A 12291-nucleotide genomic window follows, 5' to 3' on the forward strand; every position below is an offset into this window, starting at 1 on the left:
ACTTTCCATTGACTTGTTGCAACAGATTTCTGTACCGAGAGGTCTCTCATATTGGTGCACGTTGCATTTGAAATGTTAGAGAGTCAATCGGGATTGCTGATAGGTTCACACCGTGTATCCTGCCTTGTGGATTCTTTGTGTGGAGTTAGACAACACTACAGCAACCTCAGCAGAATGGATAATGGAATATTGGATTATTCATGAAAAGGCCATTTGAATTGTGGCTAGCAAATACATTGTGGCTAGCAAATACGTCCTTTACAAGACCAGATCACACTGTATCAAACACTCCCTCCTACCAGCATTGGTCATTACAGTAACATTGTCAGGGATAGACAGTAGTGTGACAGAGAACAGAGGTGAAAGGTAAGAACAGAGGTGAGGAGGAATTCTCAGTAACTCTGCTGGATATAGTAGAGAAATCCCCTTGTGAAATAGAATGATCAGAGTGGTATAAGTCAGGATAGAAGGCTTCGCTCAGTGTGGGGAAGATTCTGAGTATTACTAGTAACAGTAACCCACTGTGACACAGAGAGATTCTACAGGGTCAAAGGAGGGTAACATTCGGATTCTAGGGGGAATGAAGAGGGGGGGGGGGGGGGGGGGTTATGTAGGATTATTGGGCGTCTTTCAGTTCAATGGAGAGGGGTGAATTCTGGAATTGAACGTCTTGGAGGCCTAAATGTAAATCTTAGTATAAAGTTAAAATTCAGCCTGTTATTTTTGACAGTAGGTGTTCATCAACAGATCCTTTCTGGGAATAAGTTATTCATATGTTTGTGGAATAATATCACATTTGATATAAGAACTGCATGCATTGCATATTGTGTTTTGGTACTTGAAGCAGGTCTGACAGCCAGGTCTTTCCCATCAGCCGCCGCTCATTTCTCTCAAGTGCACAGGCCTTTTCTCTGCTTGCATCTCACATGCATCTATTCAAATATATCGTAACCAGGGGAACAGCAATGTGTTTGAAATGATGGGGCCCCAGTGTACTGTGGGGTTTGGGTGATTTGCAGGTTCTCACAGCCTCTGGGTATAGGATACAGAGGTAGACTTCAGCACTCAGCCATCCATCAGCTACAGCCACAGCCATTTGAATAGACCCTGTGCGTGTGGAATTGATTGGTCCAAAAATAAGAAAAAATACAGTTTTATTATTAGTGCTGAGTTAACCTGAGACTGCAAGAATAATAGTTTTCCAGAGTCCCATAAATCATTTCAGCGTGAAAAACAATATTTACAATGTAAGACTATTGAATATTGACTGCTGAATGTGTGAACAGAATTAGGCCTATTCTATTTATGTTTGAGGTTTTTTACTTATGGTGTGTGTGTGTGCGCGCGCGCGCGTGTGCATGCGTATGTGTGAATTACACTATCAATTTACATCCTTGAGTTCAAAATGCATGGGCCTCGCACCGACCCTAAATCCTCACCAGACCCTATCTCAATTCGCGTAGTGCAGGGACCACCGAGTTTTGCTTATGCATTAGCCATTCTTTTCATCTGCTTGACACATCCCCAACATAAAACCGCAAGGCGGTGGTGAACTATCTCTCTCCTGGCGAAAATAAAGCGTCGCCTCTCTGCTGATCTATGGGCTATAACATTAAGCCCGTCCACCGGTGGTGGCTCTATCTTCGACAAGGTCTGTACTTTCACACACACAAGGCTCTGAAGGAGAATGGAATAGGTGGTGATTCTCATGCGCGAGCCCCCCATAATCTACTCCACTCAATCAAGTTCTCTTGTGCCACTATTTTTGTTCTGTAGACTCAATAGCTGCAATGCAAATGCAAACATATATTTTTCCTCGCGGATTTAATTAATATTTTCATGCAAAAGATCATTACTTACAGCTTGTTTTCATACCTGATTTTTTTCAATCTTATGATAAACTGCGTACCTTTTAGCGCAGACTACACTAAAGGTTGTAGGCTATTTGATCCAGTTAATTCATTATCATAGCCTACCATAGCCTACAAATGTATAAAGGCTGCTCACGTACACTAGCTTATACAAATAAATACAAAATATGAGTAGCTAGGCCTACAAGAATAGACCTGGATTTATATTTCAGTCTGAATGGGACGATATCACAACAATTCCAGTCGTCCACATGGTTGATTGTTTATACATTTCCCTGGGCAACAGATATCAGGAGCGCGCAGGGCTGTGGCCGGTGGGAGTCTGGGCATGAAAATCCGCTATCTCCCGGTTCCCAGCCCAGCAGACTGTCCCAAGTGCATTGCCCACTGCGCGATAATATCTTTCAGGGAGCGCCTATCGCTAGACATTATATTATAATCATTATTGATCCTTCTCTTTCACCAGAAATGTAGAATAAGCGCAGGGAAACATTAATCTATAAAGCTCGTGTTCAGACTTTCCAGAGCCCTTCCCTCCCCTCATCTGCAGAGGATGAAGTCATGATGATTTGTCATTTCTGTCACGGCGCCACAGTTTTATTCTCAGGCGGCAGGCCTATAGGCTACTCTTTCGCTATGTTTCTTTAATGCAGTATTATAAAGAGACATTTTGGAAAACAATGCAGGCAAATAAAATGTACACAGAGTAGACCTAAATAGTGAATAAATAATAGCCCCAATTGACTATAATAATTAACAATTTGTTGTAGTCGATAGCAAGGTTATAACAATTATGTTATTCAACTCTAGTTAGACAAAATAAAGGCTACCCTACATATTGAAGACATCAAAATACAGTCATCAACGATCATGCTCATTTCAGGAGGTTGAAATTGGTTTATTCTGTGAAAAACATTCAGATAGTGTTTGAATTTAAGAGCCATATAATGAAACATAAATGAAGACAATTAATTTTAAAAAAACAATTTGTGAGTTTTTAGTGTTATACAAACTCATTCTTAATGTGGTGTTTAATAGCCCACTTTAGTAATGATAAAATGTAATTATCATCCAAGTCTGACAACACAAAGTAGTCTACCTCTCGTTTTGCCTCGTCCTTTTGCCACATTTGAGGTGGGTTGGTTTCCTTTCAGACAAGTGAGAAGTCTGTCACATATTTCGGGTGTTTATTCGTATGTTTCTAATTGAACAATCTAAATATCTCTGTGTCAGATATACATATTCGTTTTATTAATCGATCTGTGAACTTTAGTGTCCGCGTTATTCACTTTCTTTCCTCTCTAAAGGCGTGAAAACAAACTATATAGGCCTATCCATAATGATAGACTTCTAAGTGATATTTACAAATCATTTTAGGCGAAAACGAACTTCGTTTCCTCTGCCAAAATGACTTTAAGCTACAAGAAAAGCGGTTGTTTTCATGAAATACTGTACCTTATTAAATGTATCTTATCCGGAGACCCTAGCTGCGCTTCGACCTGGAATAGGCTATATGCTTGCTTTATCGAGGGAAAATTGCTTTTCTAAAATAATACGACCGTAATACGACCGTTTCAAAGATATGGGGCAATAGTCCTCTGTTCCCTATTAGTGGGTCCGTACGGCAGAGTTTAGAGGGCACAGTAATTGCCACTCCAATAGCAAGCTGCTGATAGGTGTTGTTTCAACATGACGTCAGGAGGTTCGGATAAAGGCTAGTTCTTGCGCTTTCAGAGGCACGCATATTACTGAAGCTTGGACTAAAGAGTGCATTATACTCGAAGAATCGAAGGAATATTACAGAATTTACAAGAAATTTAACAGATTTGATCATATTTGTTGTAGCTTTCTGCTTTGGCAGTAATCATTGGCTGTGTGGTGGCAGTTATGTATTCGTGCGTAATTGTAGTGGCATGATGCCTGTTCAGATTCACTGAATCATATTAGCCTACGATCGCTCCTCTCGGCTCATCTTGATGGACAAGGGGAGGCCTTGCTGCTCTCAAGTTTGCATTCTTGCTTGTGAAATGTATTCACTTTGTTAAATTATTTGTTCGTTTTTGTTTTTATTGATACTATTTTGTATAGCCTATGGTTGTCCTGTGCATGCGAGAGGAATGCAATAATATTTGAGCTCACAGGATATGATGATGCTAACTCATTGTTAAGAGATTCGTCTGGATGAGCTGCATACTCTGGATTGTCGAAGGAGTGGATTAGAGCAGGTCATTTTCCAAATCAACAAAGCAACCAAGGAGCCACATCGCTTTGATTTGGGACAAACAGGGAAGACGTTCAACCTGGGAATTGCTGGAATTATCCAAACATGGTTCACTGTGCCGGCTGCGAAAGACCTATTCTGGACAGGTTTCTACTCAATGTTCTGGACAGACCATGGCACATCAAGTGCGTGCAGTGCTGTGACTGTAAATGCAATTTGACAGAAAAATGTTTTTCACGGGAAGGGAGACTGTACTGCAAAAACGACTTTTTTAGGTAAGCACACCTGGGCGCATGGCTTTCATTATTATTATAGCTTTTGCTTTTGGGTACCAATTAAGCAGAACTATGCAAATGAACAACAGATGATGTAAAACACAAGTTTTAAATGACTAAATTCGATTGCAAGATTATGTTTTTGCTACATGGTTACATGCTTAGTGTCAATTTAGAGATAGTTTAATCTATCCTCATGAGCGACATAAATTTAACCAACCAGAGACAGTATGCCCCGATTATGTGTGGTGATCCACCAAAAGCTGATACATTATAAGCATATATCACCATGTTCTGTGACGGATTCAAGGAAATCGTCCTTTGTTTACAAGGAAAGGCTGCCAGACAAGCGGGGATGAGAATTATGCCAGGATTCTTGACGGAAGTGTATCCCGCCTTAGTTCAATCAGTCGGCGCACACCCGTTTGTTTGTTGAGACTCTAGTGAAAATGTGATAAGTGGATTTGAATAATAAATCAGCTTGAAAAAACACACACTGCAATCACAGACCTCCAGTCCACACGCGTTTGTTAACTATTTGAATACACATAAATTTACATAAATAGGCCACAATGCAAAATTGAACAATTAAGTGTGGCTTTGTTATTTTCAAGCATTAAATAGGATGTATTTCAATAATGGAAAGGTTTTTATTTTATTTTTTATGAATGTTTGAATTATCTCCATTCAATAGCCTAATAATACACGGTGTGGCCTTTCTTGAATAATAGTTATTAATAGTCATAGTTATACAACACGTAGGTCTAAATATAAGATATATATATATTTATTTATAACAATTTATTTAGCCTAAAAAAACTAAATTAGGATCTTATATTTACGGTGGTTGAATAACTGGTTATCTGTGTGAAATAGGCCCACGTACAATGAATATAGCGGCTGGCTTTCGTTACCTTGCAGGCAGGCCCAGCATCAGTGTAGCCTGTCATTTCCAGATCAACGTTTAAAATAAAGCATAAGAAATTGATATGTCATTATAATCACTTGGAATCTCATCAAGCAGATTTGTAGCGTAAAAATACTGAAAATACAGGTATTTTGCGTCATGAAAAACGCACGTTATTTGTGTAAACATCTATAATTTAGCCAATAACGATGCCATGTAGTTGGTAATCTGATGTGAATATTTTCTGTAGATCTTTGCTGCTACTCTGTCTGCCCTGCAATGTTAAGTCGCTGATGGTATTTATTTTTTGCTTTCTTTCTTTTAGGAGATTCGGCACAAAGTGTGGAGGTTGCGCCCAGGGGATCTCGCCCAACGATTTGGTTCGAAGGGCAAAGAGCAAAGTGTTTCACCTGAACTGTTTCACGTGTATGATGTGTAACAAACAGCTATCCACCGGAGAGGAAATGTACATTCTAGATGAATTTAAATTTGTTTGTAAAGAGGATTATCTAAGCAACAGCAACGGAAAGGACACAACCCTCCTCTCAGGTATGGAACATAACATGACTTGAACCACATCACAATTAGGAACCTCAAACCCGTGTTTATATTTCTATATATTTCTGAAGCCTCTTGTAAATCATTATTTTCTCATTTTTCCTATTGCTTTATATTCCATTTATAAAAAAAAATGTAGTTCGAAAATAATTATGATAACAGCATCCTGATAGGCCCAAAAACAGTACAAATCTAAACAATGTTGTTGATGACAATGAAAAATATAAAACCTAAAATATTATTAGGTCTATAGGGATGATAATGTATTGTTTTCTTCATTAATGTTATCATCACCATCAATAATAATAGGACTAAAAGTAGTTGGCTAATATGCCTATTGCCTAATGCTAACAATAACAATATTAATAATAATAATATCCTAATAATGATACTGTATTCTTGACGCTTATTTTTGTCTATTTTTTTAAAGAGTATAAAGACATACGAATACATTTCAAATCATTTCATTTCGTCTTTCTTTCATCTCACAGTCACGACTTGCAGTGACCCAAGTCTATCTCCAGATTCCCAAGACCCACAGGATGATAGTAAAGATTCGGAAATCGGACATTTATCCGATAAAGAGGTGGGCAGCAATGAAAACGACGAGCAGAACGTAGGGGGGAAACGACGTGGGCCGCGAACCACCATCAAAGCCAAGCAACTGGAGGTCCTCAAAGCTGCTTTCGCGGCCACGCCAAAACCCACCCGGCACATCCGAGAACAGCTGGCGCAGGAGACAGGGCTCAACATGAGAGTAATCCAGGTAAGAGTCTATTTCCCTTTAGTTTATAACACATGTCAAATCAGATAGATGTCTATTTTCAGTATTCGTCTATGAGAAAGTATTTTTAACAATGGCACCTTCGTCAATAATGGCAGAAGGCAAGATATATGCAGACTGGTCACCACGAAAGTGGTGCAGATGCACACCTTCTCCTGACGTTCTTAATGCTTTATGACATCTATCTATATGCATATCAATGCAAATGACTCTGTTTTCTGATTTTTAAATTAGCCTATTCATTAGGTATCATTATGTTGCAATTGTTAGGCTAGTATATGCTGTGGTAATTGTAACTGAAAACCCTATAGGCCATTGGTTGACAACACATCTGTAAATCTATCCTATCAATTCACCTGTAGCCTGTAATTTGAGTTAAATCCCTGGTATTCACGAAACAGACGCTAGATAAACTGAGGGTTAAAGGTCACTAAACAGTGACAGGTGAGCCAAGGACCCACATAGGTATACTAGATCTATATAGGCTAATCACGTCATGATTATTAAAATGGCATCTCACAACATGTCATCAGACCAGCTGCATACATTTTTGATGCAAAAAAAATAAATATTTGCCCGGCGTATAAACTTCATTTTAATCATCTCTTTTCGTGTTATTTGTGGTATGCAGGTATGGTTCCAAAACCGGCGGTCTAAAGAGCGGCGCATGAAGCAGTTAAGCGTGCTGGGTGCAAGAAGGCACGCGTTCTTCCGCGGTCCAAGGAGAATGAGAACTCTGGTCGACCGACTCGAACCCGGGGAGCTGATCCCCAACGGTCATTTCTCATACTATGGTGGTAAGGTCTTGTATATTGACCATGGTCCACCCAAATAACTTTGTGTTTAAAGATGATCCGATTATAATTTTGACTATGAGAGCCATTCACAGGCATGTATGTTAATCCTTTACTTTATTTTAATTCCTAATATGATTCATTATTCAGAGGTGTTTTAATGCATTTTCTATAGATTTTTTGGCAATAGGTTTAGGCATACTGTGTGAATTAGGCTACATTTAAAATTAACATACGTTTTTTTTTCGATTATAGGCAATAGTTGTCATTGTTTTAAGTTATTATAATACTGTCATTCTGAAAGTCACTATTATGTCAAATTATATACTACAGGAAATGTATTAGCTTTACTTTTTTGTAATTCAAATGACATTCTCGTGGCGTTGTACCAGTATAATACATTTTGGTATAGTTTTATTTTCACCACACAAGCATTTCTCATAATTATTTGGGTGTATATTTTTGCAGATTATCAGAGTGAATACTATGGGCCTGGAGGAAATTTTGAGTACTACACCCAAGGCCCCCCATCGTCACAGGCCCAGACCCCAGGGGACCTAGGCTTCTCCTCTGGCCCTGCTGGCACCCCTTTAGGGGGCATGGACCATCACCTAGCTGGGCATCACCCATCCAGTGAGGTGCAGTGCTTCAATGACATCATATCTCACCATCCAGCGGACTCACCTAGCCCAGAGCCCAACGGACCTGGGTCAATGCACAGCATCTCCAGTGAGATGTGTGGCCCCAGCACACCCTTCACATCACTGTCCCTCAACGGCAGCGGATACAGCAACCAACTGTCACACCCCTCCTCAGAGATGAGCGAAGGCACTGTCTGGTAGCCCACAAGACATCATAAAGCCAAGGTTAACTATTGACTTAGGAGGCAAATTAAGTCCTGAGCAAGTATCCTTGTTTAATTTATATTATTTATTTATTCATTCGTTAATTAAATGTATATGCATTTAATTTATTACCTGTCTCCAAGTTCCTGTACTGCTGTGTTGATGTTGCAGTTTTATTTAAAGATACACACAGTAACAGTCTAGACTCCAATGCAGTCATATAATGGTGAATATTGTATGAGCGTTCAGGAGATCTTTTGTTTTCATACGGTCTCCATATCAGATCAAAATTATTTTTGACCAAAAGCTTTTAGGAAGGCTTTGGTAATTGTGCTTATTTCTCCATACATTTTTTTGTTTCTCTGTATATTTCTGTGTTTTGCCAAATCCTAGACAGTTTGCCTTCAAAAGGAAAACTTAAAAAAGTTGTATAACCCTTTATTTAATAGAAAATAACTTGTATTTTAAGATGAAGTCAACCTTCAAAAAAAATCGATGGACAATGGTTTGAGGTGGACATAGAACAGTCAACTGTTTACGTATATATTTACAGTACTTCAGGGGTTTGAATATCAGCATTGTTTGAAACCTCTCGATTCAGATGGAGAACATCTTTCAAGCAACAAACCAAACTTTTGTATTTATTCTATTTATATTATGGTCGTGGTTCCTCACTGTGCTAGTTTGTATTATTGTGTTTACTTTGAAGAAATGTAAAAACACAAATAGACAGTTGCCAAATAAGGATAAAAGCACAATATTGTAAGTGCTTTGTATCATCAATTGCTGAACATACTACAAGAAATGTAGTAGCATTTTTTAACCGAATGAGTTACATTGTAGAACTTTCTTTCATGAGGATGTCTAACGTTGAAAGACTTCATGCAGATCACTGAATTGAACAACCATTGTGCAAAATGCTTTATTTTGTGTCATGAAAGTCCCAATGATTAAACATTGATGGTCAAATATGCCACCAGCAGCTGCTATATTCTTGAAATATCAACTCTCGTATGATGTATTTTATTGTTCTGATAAACCTAAGCTTATGTGATCTACAGTGCATATAAGACCATTCACTGTATAATAAAACATGTTGAAAAAAACTGAGAGATTTGTATTTTATTTATTTATCCTTTATTCAACCAGAAAAGTCCCATTAACATCTACATGTCCTTTTCAAGTGAGGCCTGGCCATGTAAGCAGCATATACACATGAGACACAACATAAAACATTACACAGAACGTACGCTAAAACAGTGCAAAGTGCATAAGATAACTTAAAAGTGCATGTTTAAAAATGTGCAATCTGTGGTCAGCAGTCCCCCTTTCATCAATCAGAATAAAGTGATCTAGTTGTAAGTGTTTTTGCTAAGGGTTTCAGGGTGACGGGGCAGCAAAGCTAAAGGCACTCTTACCAAACTCAGTTCTTCTGTTGGAAACATTATATAAAATACAGTTCTCTGATCTCAGACGGTAATGTCAATGAATTGGTAGGGTGAGTAAAGGGCTTAAAGTCCTGTCATTTGATTTAAAAAAAATCATCACTGTATGTCTAATAAATCACTGTGTGGGTTTATTTCATGAAAATAACTCCAAATGTATTTTTAATATAATTTATTTCCCTGAGCCTCCTTTGGCCATATAAATGCTCAGTCTGAATGTGTGGGCATTGGGAAACAAATGTGAAGATATTTACAGTGCATTCGGAAAGTATTCAGACCCCTTGACTTTTCCTACATTTTGTTATGTTACAGTCTTATTCTAAAATGGATTTTAAAAAATCTGCATCAATCTACACACAATAAATACCCCATAATGACAAATCAAAAAAGGTTTTGAGAAATGTTTGCAAATATAGTGAAAATAAAAAAATGAAATGTCACATTTACGTAAGTATTCAGACCCTTTACTCAGTACTTTGTTGAAGCACCTTTGGCACGATTACAGCCTTGAATCGTCTTGGGTATGACGCTACAAGCTTGGCACACCTGTATTTGGGGAGTTTCTTCCATTCTTCTCTGCAGATCCTCACAAGCCCTGTCAGGTTGGATCGGGAGAGTCGCTGCACAGCTATTTTCCGGTCTCTCCAGAGATGTTTGATCGGGTTCAAGTCTGGTCTCTGGCTCAGCCACTCAAGAACATTCAGAGACTTGTCTCAAAGCCACTCCTGCATTGTCTTGGCTGTGTGCTTAGGGTTGTTGTCCCGTCTGAGGTCCTGAGCTCTCTGGAGCAGGTTTTCATCAAAGATCTCTCTGTACTTTGCTCTGTTCATCTTCCCTCGATCCTGACTTGTCTCCCAGTCCCTGCCACTGAAAAACATCCCCACAGCATGATGCTGCCACCACCATGCTTCACCGTAGGGGTGGTGCCAGGTTTCCTCCAGACGTGACAGTTGGCATTCAGGCCAAAGAGTTTAATCTTGGTTTCATCAGACCAGAGAATCTTGTTTCTCATGGTCTGAGAGTCCTGTAGGTGCCTTTTGGCAAACTCCAAGCAGGCTGTCGTTATGTCTTTTACTGAGGAGTGTCTTCTATCTGGCCACTCTATCATTAAGGCCTGATTGATGGAGTGCTGCAGAGGTTGTTGTCCTTCTGGAAGATTCTCCCATCTCCACAGAGGAACTCTGGAGCTCTGTCAGAGTGACCATCGGGCTCGTGGTCAACCCCCTGACAAAGAACCTTCTCCCCGATTGCTCAGTTTGGCCGGGTGGCAAGCTCTAGCAAGAGTCTTGGTGGTTCCAAACTTCTTTCATTTAAGAATGATGGAGGCCACTGTATTCCTGGGGACCTTCAATGCTGCAGAACTTTTTTGGTACCCTTCCCCAGATCTGTTTACTCGACACAATCCTGTCTCAGAGCTCTACGGACAATTCCTTTGACCTCATGGCTTGGTTTTGGTCTGACATGCACTGTCAACTATGGGACCTTATATATAGACTGGTGTGCGCTTTTACAAATCATGTCCAATCAATTTAATTTACCACAGGTGGACTCCAATCAAGTTGTAGAAACGTCTCGAGGATGATCAATGGAAACAGGATGCACCTGAGCTCAATTTCGAGTCTCATAGCAAAGGGTCTGAATACTTATTTAAATAAGGTATTTCTTTCTTTCTTTCTTTTTTAAAATGAAAAACATGTTTTAACTTTGTTGTTATGGGGGTATTGTGTGTAGATTGACAATGATTTTGTTTTATTTAAGAAATTTTAGAATTAGGCTGTAACGTAACAAAATGTGGAAATAGTCAAGGAGTCTGAATACGTTCCAAATGCACTGTACATGCACAGGCCTGATTGGCTGATAGGATGGTCTAGAGCCCACCCTCTTACCCAGATGAACAGTCATTGGTCTATTATAATCAGATAACACTGTGACCTCTTGATGTGGGCCAAAAGTTCCATCCCATCTGAACAGCTCTTACACAAAAAGGGCAGTATCTTAATTTTCTCAATTTCAGTGGGTAATTTCCACCTTATAGTGTGGAAATATCATAAAAAAAACAGGACGTCACGTTATTGACTGCACTGCCCCTTTAAGGATGGGTATCCTGCTAACTGATATAAGATATAGTGATGTGTAAGAGGTATTGGCCTTATTCGAGAGCATCAAAACTGTAATGTATCATGGGTAAATTGTGATTGACTGATTGATCTACAACTAATAATGAGTAGTTATTTATGATGCAAGGTTCTTTGTAGATAAGTCAGTCGGCAGCTGCCTGCACTGTTGGCTGCAATTGTTGGTTACACATGGTAAAGTGTGTCTAGAGTGTGCAGGTAAGAAAGGGGGAAAAGGGTGATACCTAGTCAGTTGTACAACTGAATGCCTTCAACTGAAATGTGTTTTCTGCATTTAACCCAACCGCTCTGAATCAGAGAGGTGCGTGGGGCTGCCTTAATCGACATCCACGTCTTCAATGTCCGGGATTCATGTACAGAATAGTCCATAGTCCAATAAAGTAAAAAATGTGGTTGCAACAATGTATTTTCTTTCTTGAAATAAAAAAAAACAATATTTTTTCCTAAACAAAAAGC

General features: G+C 39.2%; 1 protein-coding gene across 1 annotated transcript; it reads left to right on the plus strand.

Annotated features, from left to right (window-relative positions):
- Positions 1-3557: 3557 nt before the first annotated feature.
- Positions 3558-9365, plus strand: LOC110533880 (LIM/homeobox protein Lhx1-like). The gene is made up of 5 exons (XM_021618453.3): positions 3558-4367; positions 5600-5823; positions 6324-6598; positions 7248-7413; positions 7879-9365. Exons 1-5 carry the CDS (start codon positions 4198-4200, stop codon positions 8250-8252), a joined length of 1209 nt encoding a protein of 402 aa, XP_021474128.1. The 5' UTR covers positions 3558-4197; the 3' UTR covers positions 8253-9365.
- The last annotated feature ends 2926 nt before the right edge of the window (positions 9366-12291 follow it).

This window comes from Oncorhynchus mykiss, chromosome 10, assembly GCF_057628025.1.
Source record: "Oncorhynchus mykiss isolate SJ-2025 chromosome 10, ASM5762802v1, whole genome shotgun sequence".
Lineage (NCBI taxonomy): Eukaryota > Metazoa > Chordata > Actinopteri > Salmoniformes > Salmonidae > Oncorhynchus > Oncorhynchus mykiss.